This window comes from Psittacula echo, assembly GCF_963264785.1.
Source record: "Psittacula echo genome assembly, chromosome: 1".
Taxonomy (NCBI): domain Eukaryota; kingdom Metazoa; phylum Chordata; class Aves; order Psittaciformes; family Psittacidae; genus Psittacula; species Psittacula echo.
Genome location: NC_137735.1, coordinates 57,596,128 through 57,611,611, shown reverse-complemented (window position 1 = coordinate 57,611,611; position 15,484 = coordinate 57,596,128). Strand labels below are relative to the sequence as shown.

Here is a 15,484-nt window from a genome sequence, read left to right as displayed (position 1 = left end):
GGGGTAGGGTAACATGTTTGGTTTCACTTCAGTTCAAAAAATAGTTCATTAAAAAAAAAATCTATCTTTGTGAGTCATGTGTTTCTGTCAATGATGACTCTAGGAGCTGACTAAAGTAATTGTGTTGGCGCTAATTTGAGAGCTGCACAGACTACTCTTGGTTACATTCATAGTCCCAGAGTCTACATACACAGGGACTCAAGTACATCTCCTACTTCCTAGGTCAGAAACATGCCCTGTCAGATTGTATCTTTGCATTCACAAGAGTCCCAGGTCAAAATTAGCCAGAAAAAGAAAACCAGTGCTCCTGGATCAGAAGAGAGCTGTAACATATCCCAGGAAAGAACCAAAACCAAACATTCAGGAAACCCAGGAGGAGAGGCGAGAGGTGAACTTCATAGCACTCACACCTTGTACTCTAGATGCAACATAGGATTAAACCAATCAGTAAAATCCAACTAGATTTTTTTTCCCTAGGTGGCATCTGTTGAGGACAAAATAAAGGTTATTTAAAGGCCACAACTGTGTATATTCCCCTTTTCAAAAGGCTAAAAGTTTTCAACATTTAAATGCTTCTTACACATCAAAAACTATTTATACATTCAGAACAGAGCAAGGAATAGAAAGAACTCACAGTAGCATTCATTTTTATTAAGAAACTGCTAATGGACCAAACCAAAAATAAGGGCTTCCTACTTTAAATTTCACAGCACTGCCCCTATAACCTAAACACACTGGAAAAACATCAAAACCAAGAGAATGAAAAAGGCAAAGGTTGCAAAATCTTATGTACTGCTGCATTTTCCTGGCAGTAGTAAAGACGAGATAAGAGAGTTTACAGTTCTGAGCACACAGAGTGTGTCGACTAAACTGGAAGTCATTGTTTAGTTTTATTTGTTTGTTTCCATATGTTCATTCATCTTCCCACCACCATACTTTCCATTCTTCACCATTACCCTTCTGTGGCACCCACTTTGGCCTTGCCATTTATTTACACGGTACAAGAGGCAGTTTTCCATCAGTGAAAAAGAGCACCCCAGCCACTGTGAGTAGGGACCAGCCAGGCATGGTTCTCCTTGAAAAATAATGCTACCTAAATGTCTAAAGCTCTTTTTTAGTTAATAAAAGAGAAAATTACCTTACCATTCACATAGCAAGATCTTTTGTCAATGTCCAAAGTGTAGCCAGGCAAACAGGAGCAGATGTAGGACCCTGGAACATTGATACAGGTTTGGCCACAGGTTCCCAAACCACCTTCAAGGCATTCATCAATATCTGAAACACATTGTTGAACAGATGAGGAAAATTCAGCTAGCAAAAGTAGCAAAGAGAAAGAATACCCTTGACATAATAAATTGGTCACAGAATTTAATATCTCTTCATTGAAAAGGGAAAGAATGGCTGTATTGTTTCATGCATTAGTTTCAGAATTACTGTTTTGTCCATTGTCAAATGCACAGCGATTTTATTTTTCATTAAAAGAGTGTCCAAGGGAATTACCATTCTCCTGGTGTCTGGGCACTCTGGTCTCTGATTGCCCAGACACAGAGAACAGACTTGACTTGTCCTCTATTTCTGTGACTTGCGTTATCATTTGCTATGCAAATGCTGCCTGCAGCTGCTTCTTTACCCTCTTTCCACAGTAATAATTTTGCCAACAAATTACCAAACTTTAGGAAAGAGCAAAACAGCAAACAGACTGCCACAGCACCGAGTTCCACAGTGAGCTCATTTTGGTTTGAGCTAAAGCTCGAACACACATACAAAACACTAAAACCCCCACAGTATTCTGACAGCAACAAGTCCAAGCCAAGGCAACAAGCAAATTAATTAGAAACTGGGTTTTTAACTGGTAGAGTAGCCTTTAGGAATTAAAAGATACTTAATGTATTTATGGTGTTTTATCAGGGCTTGAGGCAGTAACTATTAATTAAGCCCTAAATTAAGGACTTTATTTTTCAGAGAAAGGTCACCACTGAAGAGCATATTTTGCACTAATAGGAAAGAAATTAACCCCTTTGTTGTTATCATGAATGATTGTCCTAGAAAATTTAGATAAACTTCAGTTCCTACTGAAAACAAATGCATCTGATAGTAACTTCCTGAGGTTCTTCACATTTGACAGTACCACATCCTGGTATATTTCTTGTATAACCGCTGTGAGGGCTGCTCTAAAGAGCAGCTTTTTCCCTCCCCAAGTTCCATTTGATGTTAGTGACTTTTGTTCTGGGTTTTATCATCTGACTTTGCACATACAGGAAAAAAGGAATCAATTCAAATTATTTTAAAGAGACACATTTGATTGATTAAGTCACTAAAGGACATTGATTCATAGCCAAAACTACATATATGTATTGATTTATTCCAAGGATAGCTCACAACAGTATTTTTTTTCCTGTATTCCTGATCAAGAATTTAGGACAATGGAAGTGCTTCCCCATGGGTAACTTATCCGAGATAATTATTTGAATCAAGTGCAAATTACCACAGTATTTCAGGAGGAGCATTAAGTGAGGATTCCCATAGTTCAAAGAAGGTCAGAAATGGTACCTCATGAAAACTACAGGGAATTGCAATTTAACCAGCTCACACCAGTACTCTGAATGAAATTTCTAGGCAACCAGATCTCTGATATCCCATGGGTCTGGGAACCTTGCTTCTTTAACCCTTTTAAAAAACTACATGTAGCAGAAAATGTATTGGGGCTTCTTGTGAGTCAGGTATCAAAGTTGTTCATAAGAATGTTAATAATTTATAGCCACCTAATGTGTCTGTACAGACTAAGTGATGTTTCCAAATTGTTTTCAGAGTTCTCCCACAATCTTATGTTCCACATAGTAGATGAACTAATTTGACAATGTATGAAACGTAATCAGAGCACATGCAACTGATTTCTGTTGAACAGATTATGAAGGTGAAGCAGAAGCATTTTCAGCAACTTAATTCCATAAAGCACTCAAACTCTAACCCACAATCTTCTTCAAGCAATCTGCTTTCAGGATCATATTTTCCCACACATACTAGCAATGTACATGCCATTCTCCACCGCATTAAAAGAGTAACTCCTCCAAATCCCTTCTAGAAATGTTTGATTATCTTAGAAGTTTGTTAATGGGCTACAGAAACCAAGAGCTCCAGGTCACCAATTTAAAACTAGTTACTCCTGATTAACATTGCCTGCATGTGATTTAAAATAAAGGGCTCTTTGGCAGTCCATAGAGGAGGGCTTTGGTGACCTCAGCTCATTGTCAGAGCTGCTGTCAGTAGCAGCAGAGACCTGAAGGAATCCGCAGGTATGGACAGTGTTTGCATCTCTCCTTGACGCACTGGTCTTCGAACAGAGTAACTGGCTGACTAAGCTGGACAGCTAATCTGATCTGGTCACCAATACAAAAGTAGGTACAAGACTGTGTTGATAAAGGCTACAGTGTAGTTTACATCAGTCAATATACTTTTATGACAATAGTAGCTTGTTAAATAAACCTATATTATTCGTATGAGGAAATCAGAAGTATGGGTGATAAAGGTGACTGTGTAGATGTAACACTGCTAAAGAAAGAGAGCAATGTGAAACACTGATGAGAGAACTATTATTTGATCAATAAAGAGCACATTAAATAACAATAAGAAAGGTAGGTCTAACCTACAGATTGTGTTAATACTGGACAGAAAAGTGACCTCTTAGCATGTTACTGGGCAAGAAAATTCAAATCACAACACATAGAAACACAGAGAAATGGATGACAGTGGGGAAATAATTTTACTTCTGTGTATGACAGTGTCAAGACTGTATTGGCACACTGCTTGTATTTCTTAGATATTGGTTGTTAAAGGATCCTGGAAAATTAGGAAGTGTATACAACAAGGATAAAAGGTGTGGTTTGAAGGTAACGAAAAGTGCCTTTCTGTGAGACACTTAAAGCACTCAGTCTGCTTAGATTATCAGAAAGAGGCTTGGGAGAAGGATTGATCATAGTATGTAAATATCTTCATAAAGAAAAAATACCTTATTTTCTAAAGGACACTATAATCTTTTGCAGGAAAGATTTAATAAGGACTGATGGCTGAGAACTGAAGTCAGAGAAATCAGATTTAGACATTAAGTTCACATTTTAACAGGAAGTGTGATTCCCTAAGGGAGCTAGCTACCAAGACAAACTGAAGGTATGGAAAACGTCTGTGGATATACTCAAGTCAGGATCAGATTGGGAAGACATAGTTTAACCAAGCACAGATTACTGAGCTATGTACCTAGGCAACTTGGTACAATGACCTGTTATTTACAGGATGGATTTTCTAGCTTTATATGAGTGTACAAAACTGACTCTCCAAGAAAGAGCATGCTGATTGATCAGTCTACAAGAATTTACACTGCCTCCCAGTAATTGTTCTTGAAGAAAGGATTTCAGGGTTATCAATCTGCCCATTTTCATCCCCACCAAAGTTCACATAATAAAGCAAATCTCAGCCATGCTGAAAAGCAAGCAATCGCCCCAGCTGAAGAAAGGCTATTCTGGAAGAATAGCAGTTCAATAAAAGACGAGGGGTTCAGTGGGAACAGTCAGCTCAGCCACCGGAGAATGCCCCTTCCAGAGGTAAACAGGAAACACCAACAGACACAGCACTATTGTAAAACATGTCACAGCACTATGAACATTCAGTTTTTATGGTGCTAACAATGGAAGAGTGTCCTATGCTCTCTTCTTTGCTTAAAGTACAAAAAAAAAAAAAAAAAGAAAGGGGGAGGGGGCAAGGCTGTTTCTTAAGGTTTAGGAGAACTTGATCATAAAACCATCCATCAGGTGTAACTAGCAGTGCCTTCACCTGCACTCTTAGTGTCAAAACAAAGCACGGAGTTGCATCCTCCTGTAGCTGTTTTACGTGTCCTGGCAACCATATCCCCCAGTGGGAACTTTACCCTGTGAAAGAAATCGGCTTAGTGAACACAAAAGCTGTCTGCAATGCCTTGACAGCCAGCCTTGAAAGGAAGAATGAGGTTCTGCTCAGTTCTCAAAGGCTTCTTTATGCAAGAAATGCCTTGAGAATCAGCAAAACCGATGAATCATGTCATCATGATGTTGGCAGCTCTCAATGACTTTGCATACAAATATGCTACTTTATTGAGAGTCCTGAGAAATGCTCTGATTGCAGAAGGTGAAGCATTAGTATGCCTGGCAGGGATACAGAGAAACCACAGTGAGCCAGAACTTGCTTTTCATTATGGCCCCAAATACATACATTATATACATAAAATATGCATGTGCAGATACATACATTCAAATAACCTCACTCAAATTTGACTCCTTTGGAGCTGGGCTGGGAATTAATTCAATTTGCTGTATCTAGCCACCACAATAATCTTTTCAGCAAGGTTGAACTTGAAATTTCATCTGGGTTACGAAGAAAGCAGCCCATGCTTTTTATCTATTTTGTTAAAAGCATACATCTCAAAGAGCACAAGATAGCCAGAAATGGAAAAACGTGTTCCATCTATCAGCACACCACAATAAGATAGATGAGGCACGGCTCAGTATCTTCTCTCTCTGATTTTGAATGAGGTTTAAAGTACAACCTGATCACCCACAATTCTTGAAAAATAGATCCTATGATGTGCTCAAATACTATGGTAAGAAATACATTGTGAATACAATAAGGTCATTATCAACTCCTGAACTCTTCCAGTCCAGAGCCACAGAGGTGATCATATCACAGATATGACAGCAAGAGCAATCATATGATTTAATCAAATGTAAAGTAGAATCAAATTTAGAATAGAAATAAAATTTAGAATGCATTTTTAGATATCTTGAAAAGAAAAGGTAAAAAAATATCTCAAGGGACTACAGTGTCTTGAATTTTTTACCCTTCTGGACTCAGACCTCAAAGGTTTGGGCACTAAAATAAAAAAAATAAAAAAAAAAAAAAGATTTGGTTTTGTCTTCAGAATAAATTCTATGCGTAAATTAGTAACTACAAAGTGGTTGTCTGCTTTCTGGATCATGTGACTTGCAACATAATCTTATTGGCTTGCGTTTCAAAGTTGAAGTTAATGACGCTGTCACTTGGCCCTCTTTGAAAAACATCAATAAATACCATCATCTAGATCCCTTTAAAATCAGGTTTCAACCTGGATAATAGAAAGTAGTCAGTTTTGTTTAAAATAGAACACAAAATTAATATCTGCTATTTTCTATTGAGCAAAACTGATGATGAGTCTTGCAGTATTAACCAATGGTCCTGGAGTCTGCCCCTTAGCCCTGTTCAGGGTTAAGCTTCATGTGATGTGTGATACCACTTCTGTCACTTCTTGTAGCAGATTTGCCTCCTTCCTATTTTGATACAAATTTTTACAGCTAAAGATATTGTTTTTCCACATTCAGCTGTATCCAATTTCTATAGAATTCAATGGGAATCTTCTTGTGAATTGGTCTGTGGGCTCAGACCCATATTCAAGAATTCCTCACTACTATTTAGTAACAATATTTTCAAGCATCTTTCCCCAGGGCAGTATAATATGAAGTGAGCTAGCTGAAAGACAGCTACTGAAAACAAGGAAACAAGCATGCCTTGACTGCAGCTCTTCTGAAATACAGGGGGATACAGTAGGGTCTCAACAGGTTTATCCATATGTCCTAACAGAGGTAAAAAACACAGTTATCCATTTCACTGGCTCTTACTACTCCTTATGCAATTTTGCAAAGAAAGGATAACTGTAAGTTAGTGAGGTTCTGGCATTTCATATTTCACAGAATATAACATAAGAAGTTTTAACAGTATGTGTTCAGAAGGCTGTATGGAACAAAGTGAAGCCAGGATTTAGCTAATTAAGATAAATTAAAAATGTAACACAAAGAGGAATAACTTAATATTCCTCATCAGCCGTGCTGCATGGCAGGAGAGTGGTGAACAGTAAGAAATAAAGAAGGAAAGCTTGAGGCACAGAAAGGAAGCATCTGACCTATATAGCTGCAGTTGTCACCTTCAATTGCAGGCTATAGCTTTGCAGGAATGTGCAGCATGTTAGCCCTGAAGAAGTGACAAGGTCTAATCAGTTAAAGCCAGAAGTTAGTAGAGATGTGTGGAATTTAAGGTAAAACTTCAATATTGTGGGTTGTGTTTTGCCTTCTCCAGAAACTTTTTAACAATATTGATGTTTGTTTGTTTGTTTGTTTTTCTAGTAACTGTCTCCTTTTGTTTTTAAAACTGACAAAGTGACTATTCAAAGTCAGCCCTGAAGCCGAATAACACCGCCAATATCCAGAACATAATATCTTTACCTAGGATAGGCCAAGACTGACAGACATTAATGTCTAGTCTAAAACTGACAATGCAAGGGGCTGCTGTAGGGGTTTCTTCAGATAAACAGTGTCATGCGGGAAACTCTTTGGTCTTGAGTGAGGAAAGCGTCTATACAACATGACAGAATAAAAAATAGTTCTGTTAAAGAAGTACTTCAGGAAGGCACAGACAACTGATTCCAATAGGCGTAAGGCCCTTCCTCTGGCGTACCATGCATGCAGAAATCAATGCTCTCCCAGGACCAACTTTGAACATGTTATTACCTTGTAGGAATAATAACACCTGTGTAGCCCAGACTGTGTAAAATAGACTCAGTGAAAGATGAGATGTGCTAGGGTATCTTTTTAATTAGAGACCATTGCATTACAGGGGATTAAGCAAAGGTGAAATTCTGAATGAAATGTAAGAATGAAGGATGCTTTGGTGGAATAGATTCCTCCACTCCTTTCCTCTGTGTGCAGGATACACAAGTCATGCTCTGACCAGAAGACCGGATCTATGATATTCTAGTTCATTACTTATGTGAGAGAGAGGGTGCAGTGGAAGCAAGTGGTAGGAAGCTGTAGGCAGGCTTTGAAGGTAATAGTGGGCATAAAAGTGGTGAGTGGGAGACATGACTCATACTACTGAACTGTGAACAGTGACAGCAAGCTGAACTGTGGCTTGGCGACCATTCTTGGTGAGCTGTAATAAATATACCAATTGTAAAATGTTCTTTATCGTCTATGACCGTGGTGGCATCTCGCCAGCCATAAGGACTACCATGAACTGGGAAGGTGTCCGCTGTCTGTTAGTGAACTGTTACAAGCCACACTTACTGGAAAGTGTGTAGGCTTTTCTAGATTTGATTTCCATACTGACACTACAGATGAAGGTCTAGGTCGTCCTCTTCTTACATTGCTAAATAGCTCACTTCTTAATTAGTTCCTTTTATTTCTAGGGATAGTCAAAGATCAAAGACCTTCTCATCCTGTGGAAGGACAATGAAATCTAACCCTAAATGTCTCACATAATTTTATATAGCTATTTTAAGAGAGATTATTTGGATCCTGACTTGGTATGCCAAGAGAGGAGAGGCCTTTCAGAGGGGCCCACAACAGCAAAGTTTGTAAGACAGAAAGTATGGGAGGACAGGTCATGAGGTCAGAACAAGACTAGTTTGGCAAATGAACGTATCCATTTATCAGCAAGTTATGGTAGATTAGAAGCACTTTTGCAATTTTTGTCATTGCCATCTTGATTTAATCATTTATTTTAAGCTGATGTCAGAACGGGGGACTCAGTTACCTTTAAATAACCCATCTTTCTTAGACCCCAGTGAAAACATGCAACCTTCTTCCTCTAAAGAAAAATGGTCTGGGCTACACAAGAGTTATTATTCTGACAAAAGACCTCTATTACTATTTCTTGCAAATATTGATGAACTACTTGTCATTCCTTTTGGGGGCTTTACCTAGAGCCACCCCCATTCATACAGCAGCTGAATGTTCTCATTTTCAAGAGAAAAGACATAATGCAGGACAGGTTATGTCTCTATTAGAGGAAGAGTGACTGGAATAAAAAAATACATCTTTGAAGCCTTTTAAATGTCAGTATTTAGAGTGCATTTTGACTCGTTAAACAATAGCCAAGCAATTCCCTTCATGTAAGAAGGATTCTTTCATAATACATGAGTTATTAATCAGGCAAACAATAATGTAGAAGTCATAACCAATGTACATCGTAGTTAGCTTGTGGAAGCTAGGTACATATTAGCAAATGGTGTGGACTCCGTAGGACTGGATCTGTAAGGTACAACAATTGCTGAAGGTATGACATGCACACTGTATATATTTCAGGTTGAGGTTATGGGGAACCAGGTCTAGTCTGGTCCCATGGACCAAATGGCCATCAACAGTGCAGAGGATAGATGCTCTCCTATGGGAACAATTTCCGGTTTAGGTTGTCCTAAAGGGAATCCAGTTTATACACATTGAGAGTGCTCCATAGTGTAAAGACAAGCATAGTAAGAGCTGGCAGCAAGGAGATTAGTTTCAGAAGTATGCTTCTCATTTGAATTGAAGTATGCTTCTCATTTGAATTGAACTATCAGTGTGGAAGCACCCTAGGTGTGTTTGGCTCTCGGATAAACCTTCAGTCAGCTTTATAATTTGCACACAAAATAAAAGGCCAAGCTCCTCCTCTGTCAATACTAGTGCATTTAACATGCATACTTGCATTTTCAGCTTACAAGATCACATTTCTTGGCAGAATGCGCAGAGGAGGCACCTGTTATTAATTTACTGGAATCATGTCAAGAACTGAGTCAGAGCCTCTGAAGCCCAAGCAATCTGAGGCAAAAGCGTTAACTCCATGTATTAGATCTGTTTGCTTGAATCCTTACAGAGTGCTTCCTCATCTCCTTACCGCAAAGACCACTTCATTGGCTCCGGCTTTCTAAAAAAATGTGGACTTTAAGGTAGCAAGGTAGTGAGAAGGGTTCTGACATTCTTTGTCTTACACTTTGCAAAGAATAGGAACTGGTATTTTACCTCCATTAATGTAATCACTTCCATATCAGTAGAGGTGATTAGCCTAATATTAGAGTCACACATTTCACTCAGACATTAGTATTACAGTATCAAATGCCTGTGATTCATGTATTGTATGAAACATATTAAATATAAGCACACATATCTACATGCACCAATAAACATTGAAAGAACAGTTTTCAAAGTTGTCTAGACCACATCTAAGTATATAATAATACATAAATATTAAAATACTTTCTATATGCTTATAAAAATGCAAAAATACACCAATACACAAATTATACATATACAGAAGCATGAATATGAGCATGCACATGTATTGAAAATGCAGACACAATAAAGATATGTCAATGAATTCTGGTAACTAGGGAACAATTCAGATCTCTTAATGATCATATAAAAGTTTATCCTGCTTTCTGAGAAAGAAAATCACAGAGAAGTGACTGATTTCTGAACAACTAAATAAAATGAGTTCTATTCATTATGACAAGCAAAAGGTATCGAGAGACTGATTTATCAGTTCTGCCAGTACAATGTACAAGCAATCTGCAAAAAAACTCTGAAGATTATGAAGTTCAATCAAGAGAATACAAATGCAGTTCTCTTAATCTGTGAATGGCCAGGAAACTTACCTATACAAGCAGAGTTTTCAGTCTTCAATCTGTATCCATTAGGACAGTTCCAGTGCTGCAGAGCTGAGAGGCTGACAAAACCAATTTGAAAAACCACTGACAAAAAAGCAACAAGGAAGAGAAACATAATCTTGAGGGGTTTTTTTGAACTGTCGTTAGAGAAGAACTAGCTTGTATTCAGTCATATCCAGGGCAAGATGAACATGTGTAATCCCAAAAGGTTTCCGCAATCTCTTACATTACACTCAGACATCTTATCACAATACCAAGTTTTATCTTTGCCTTGCTTTTCTTGTCACTTTAGCCCTTACTGTGTCTAACCACAACCTTGAAGAAATTCCTGGGAGATTTCTTCCACACACACATCGGGTTTTTTCTCTCCCTCTTGCCTTTCTTTCTTTTTTTTTTTTTCTCTTTTGGAAGCCAAGTATGAAATGCCTGACACTCTTGCCACAAAATTAACACAGCTTAAAAGCAATGCTAGCAAGGATCACTGCGAACCTCCTCACAACAAGCAAAGCTGCTGTTTAAATCTTAAGAGCAGCAGATTTGGAAAACTGTTCACCACAGCCTTTAGTGGAGTACAGGGAGCGAGATCTTCAGGTACCTTCCTTCTCCAGAACGCAGTTGCTTTTCACATACAAACTTGGACGGAGTTCTCTTTTCTTTTTAAAGCTCCTCTTGCCCCACCTCTTCTCTTTTTAGTACCACTTGAGTGAACCTTGTGTTTGCAAATAGTAATGTGGTCAGTTCCTTACTACAGGAAACTGAGCCAGAATGCAGATACCCAGCCACACATAATAAATAAAGTCTATTTAGAAAAGCAGCCCCTCCTGCTTGAGAACTACCTGCAGCACGCCAGCTAAGTTTTATTTCTCAGAGATTGTAGTCAGGTTTATACCATGCCTGTTCAATCATGATTAGCAGCATTCATTTTAATATTGTCATGTGTTTTACCACCAGAAACAAACTTTGTCATCATAATATTTCATGCAGAAAGCGGAAAAGAAAAAAAGTCCTTCTGGTCTCTCTGATACATTTCAACTGAAAATTCAAATTGGCTTAAGGTGAAGTTCAGACCTAGGGTGTGCATTTGCAATACTGATTTCAAAGAAGTTGCAACCATCTCTCTCAGGTCTGAATTTGGCCCTTCTGCATTTCTAGGAAAATGCCTGCTGCCAGAGATGGGGACAATGTCTTCTGAATCTGCATCTCACGTCTTGCAGTCATTTATGTGCGCACACCAGTGCTGTAAAAAGCTACTGTTGTGATGCAGCGCTCTTTTACACTTGTTTTGCTGAGGTATATAAACCAGAGAAATTCCAGGTGCATCAAGCTCATAATTCTTCTAGTATTGAAAAAAAATCCTTTTTTCCAGTCTTTTGGCCCAGAACTGCAAAGCTCTAAAGCACAAGAATAAGTAATTTGCTTTTCTGTCACTTTTTGCTTCCTCCTCTCCCCCTCCTTTTTTTGTTTTTGTTTTTAATTTCTGCAGTGTTATATTAGAATAAATACTAATGCAACAGCTGGATACAGCAACAGCATCAGACAGTAACCTACGGCTGTATGAGTTCCATCTCTGGGAATTCTGTCCCCCCAGCATTTGTCTGAATCAATGAGTCCAGATTTGCACTGTCAGAAAATAAGAAGCATGAAACCTAGTTATAAATTGGGCTATGCTCCATTAAAAGCAACTGTTTCTTGATGTTTTTCCTGTGTGCAGGCACACTCGTTTCTTTGCTTCACCACTGCTACAGCTAATGCAACTAATTAAATCTTGACTGACAAATGGCAGCCACATTTCCATATACTCTGCTCAGAACTGAGTCTCTATTCTGCATGCTATAAAATACAATAACAGCAATGTAAATTATGCAGGGCTAGACTTATGCCAAACAGCATTTGCTTCCCCAAATAGTCCTCTGGAATACAAAAGGGCAACCAGTGTGAAAACACAGTATAATGCCATCCCATCTAGGATTACAGGGGCTGTGGTACGTTCTGCATGAACCTTTTTTACTGATTCTGCAGCCATCGGTTCCTCCTCACATAGTTTTCTTCACTGTTCAAACTGGGAGCTGGCAACCTAAACAGCTCAAAAGGAATGTGTCACTTCTTTGTGAGCAGCCACCAGCAGTGTTTGCTAGACTGTGAGGGTGGCCATCCCGGCACAGCCCTGACCAATTCCAGGGCAGACTCAGACAAACTCACTGAAGGAGACAAAACTAATAAGCTCTCCCTTTCCTATTAAAACCCAGAAGCAATTTATGCCTTACCCATGTTGTTTTAGTCTCTCATTTACGCACTGTCATTTCTGAACAATTCCCTTAATCTCTAAACCAGCACCACCCCTTCAATCCTTTTCCTCTTTTTGCCTTTTCTCAAAACACAGGAGAGGCATGTTCCAGAATTTCTCAGTTTTCTCTAAAGTAAAAGTGAAGACAGAACTCTCTGACACACCAATACCACAATGATGTTTTCTGGAAAAAGAGATCCTTTTACTGCAGTCAGGTAAAGAGTAATTAATAAAGTCATTAGTTTCACTATCCTAGAAGCATAGGAATGATTTAAAAACAGGAAGAAAAATCTCTTAATAGTGGGATTACTTTTTTTTACCTTCAAAACCCAAATATAGCTCAGGTCAGAAGTAACACTGAGACTCAATATGATCCAGGCTCAAGGATGTTACATGCATGAATAAGTTAATAAGTTACATGAAAGTGAATAAGACCCTTAGACAAGCCAGAAAGTTCGTAATTAAATATGAAATGTATCAGGTTGTACCACACCTGAACTTTTTAAACATACCATTTTTCACCAAATGATTTAGCATACTGCACAGAATAAGCCCTTCACACCTAAAGTCATTTGGCATTTAAGAAGTTGTTCAAACTTGTTTCTACAAAGCAAACTATTGTGTTCACCTAGAGCTATTAAGTATAGAAATTTATTCTAGAAATTTATTCTATAGAAATTTATTCTATACAATAAATTAGAGTAAATTAACACAGCAGTCTTATTTGTAAGGCTCACCACATAATCAGTCCAAATTATCTTAAAATTATCTGTCCCAGTACATCAAATGAGAACTGACTTAGTTTAACTTGACCTGCTGACTCAAGAGAGAAGAACAAATACTCATTTTAGTCTTTTCTTTTGGACTTCCTGCTGTCTCAGCTAGCTTTGGAAGGCTTGCTTTGCCAAAGCTGGTAAAGACCAGCTAGCAATTCAAATGGAGACGGTCTTCTCTCCTACCCTTGACAATAGATCTGCTTCTACCTAGTTCAAGGACAGTATGTTCTGACTGTTTCTACACTGTGAAGAAAACAGCCCTCCCTCAGTTTCCCAGGGTTTTCAGCATGTATATTGTATTAGATAGCACATTGTTTAAATCGTGTATTGATTTTTGTTCTTGCTTACTGTGCATTAGACTATCTTGTTAAGCGCTTTGACTTCTTTTGTTGTCAGCCTCTGAAAGTCTGATTCTAGCTTTAGGCATATTCTAATCTGGTTAAAATCACATTTAATAGTCATCAAAATCCCAATTACTGCCAACACAGGTTAATAATTAAATGCAAGAGTTCATTGAAATAGCATAGGAAATGTGTAGTGGCCATCTCTAGTACCAATAGCATAGAGTAGTGAGGAACACTCAGATCCCACCAAACAGCTTCCAGATCCCCCCCAGTGGCCCCAGGGAATCTTTCAGCCCCTGGTCAACACGCTATGTCATTCTGTCAGAAAAGGTATTGCTACCAGTGCAGTAGCTGATTGGCACAAGCAACTTTTATGATTATACTGGAGATTCCTGAAAGCCTTCAGGAAAAATACACCTTTATGTAAGCCATGCATTACATGTATTTACTGAAGTCTGATCTTGGGGTCAGTGTGGGAATGGTTGACTCTGATCACAATACTTTCTCTGACATGACACTGCTTGATTCAGTACTGCTAACATAATTTAAGCAGGTTGAGCCTGCATTGTGTATAATCTTGACAAAAGGGACATTATGCAATATTAAATTGCCTGTCAGAGCAGGGGGAGGCACAGCATGAGAGGAGTGGTATATTCCAGTGATCTCAGAAAGCCAGGAATGCCTGAAATCTCCTCCCAAAGTATGATGGCCATTCTGTTTTCGTTCTCAAGCATGTCACTTATTGTTCTCTTCAACAATTTAACATAATATTTGTCTGGCAGGATGTTGTAATTTAATTTATTAGTAAAATTAATTAAAGAGCAGGGCTTTGAATCATGAAAGCTTTATGAAAACCAAGTCTTATTGTAAATAATCTCTTTCCAGTTGTCTCAATTCCTTTCAGAGCAGCAATTATGACAAAAAGTCACTGCATTTTTTTTTGGTAGTTTGAGACCCATGTACTTTCTGCTAAGGTTACAATTTTTCCTACTGTAATCTGATCTTAAGGAAAAGACAAAAAAAGTCCGTGTTAAAACCATACTGTTAATTATAACCAATATCCTCTTTTTAAAGCAGTTTTAAGTTTAACATTTTGACAGGCATCTTTTACCAGCTGCTGTACAGTGAATACTATTTCATCAGCTAGACCACTCTGGAATCCACAGAAGGATCAAGAAAGAAAGTTAAATACGCTCTCTCTTATATCCAGACAGTCAGAACAAGAGCAAAACATTCTAGGGAAGCCACGTAACACATTACTGACTTATGACATTTATCAATGTTAGATGACTACATTAGGCCTCTATGTTAGCAGATATAAAGGAGTAGTTAAATAGCATGTTGAAACAGTCATTTGGCTCTCTGAAATGGAGATAAAAGTGAAGATAAAGCAAGTCATTTGTTAGCATGAATAAAGTCTATGCAGCTTGCTACATGAGAACGTTTAAGAAAGGATCTTGGTAACAGGTATGGCATTACTTCACTATCAAAGTCAAAAACGTAGCCTCCTCATGGTTTGGTTTTTTTTTTGCTGTGTTTCCATTCCAGGGATAGTTCTGTTTCACCCACAGCAGAATTATTTCTAGTTCACATAGTACAACAGCCA

At 38.3% G+C, this 15,484-nt stretch overlaps 1 protein-coding gene across 1 annotated transcript in view; it reads right to left on the bottom strand.

Annotated features, from left to right (window-relative positions):
- EGF (epidermal growth factor) overlaps window positions 1-10,589 on the bottom strand; it is a gene marked incomplete at both ends in the record, with an annotated part of 57,656 nt that extends 47,067 nt beyond the window's left edge. Inside the window, 2 exons of the mRNA XM_080634994.1 lie at window positions 1,144-1,275; window positions 10,463-10,589. Of these exons, the coding sequence (XP_080491120.1) occupies window positions 1,144-1,275; window positions 10,463-10,589 (259 nt within the window). The remainder of the gene's footprint in view (window positions 1-1,143; window positions 1,276-10,462) is intronic.
- Between the last annotated feature and the right edge of the window lie 4,895 nt (window positions 10,590-15,484).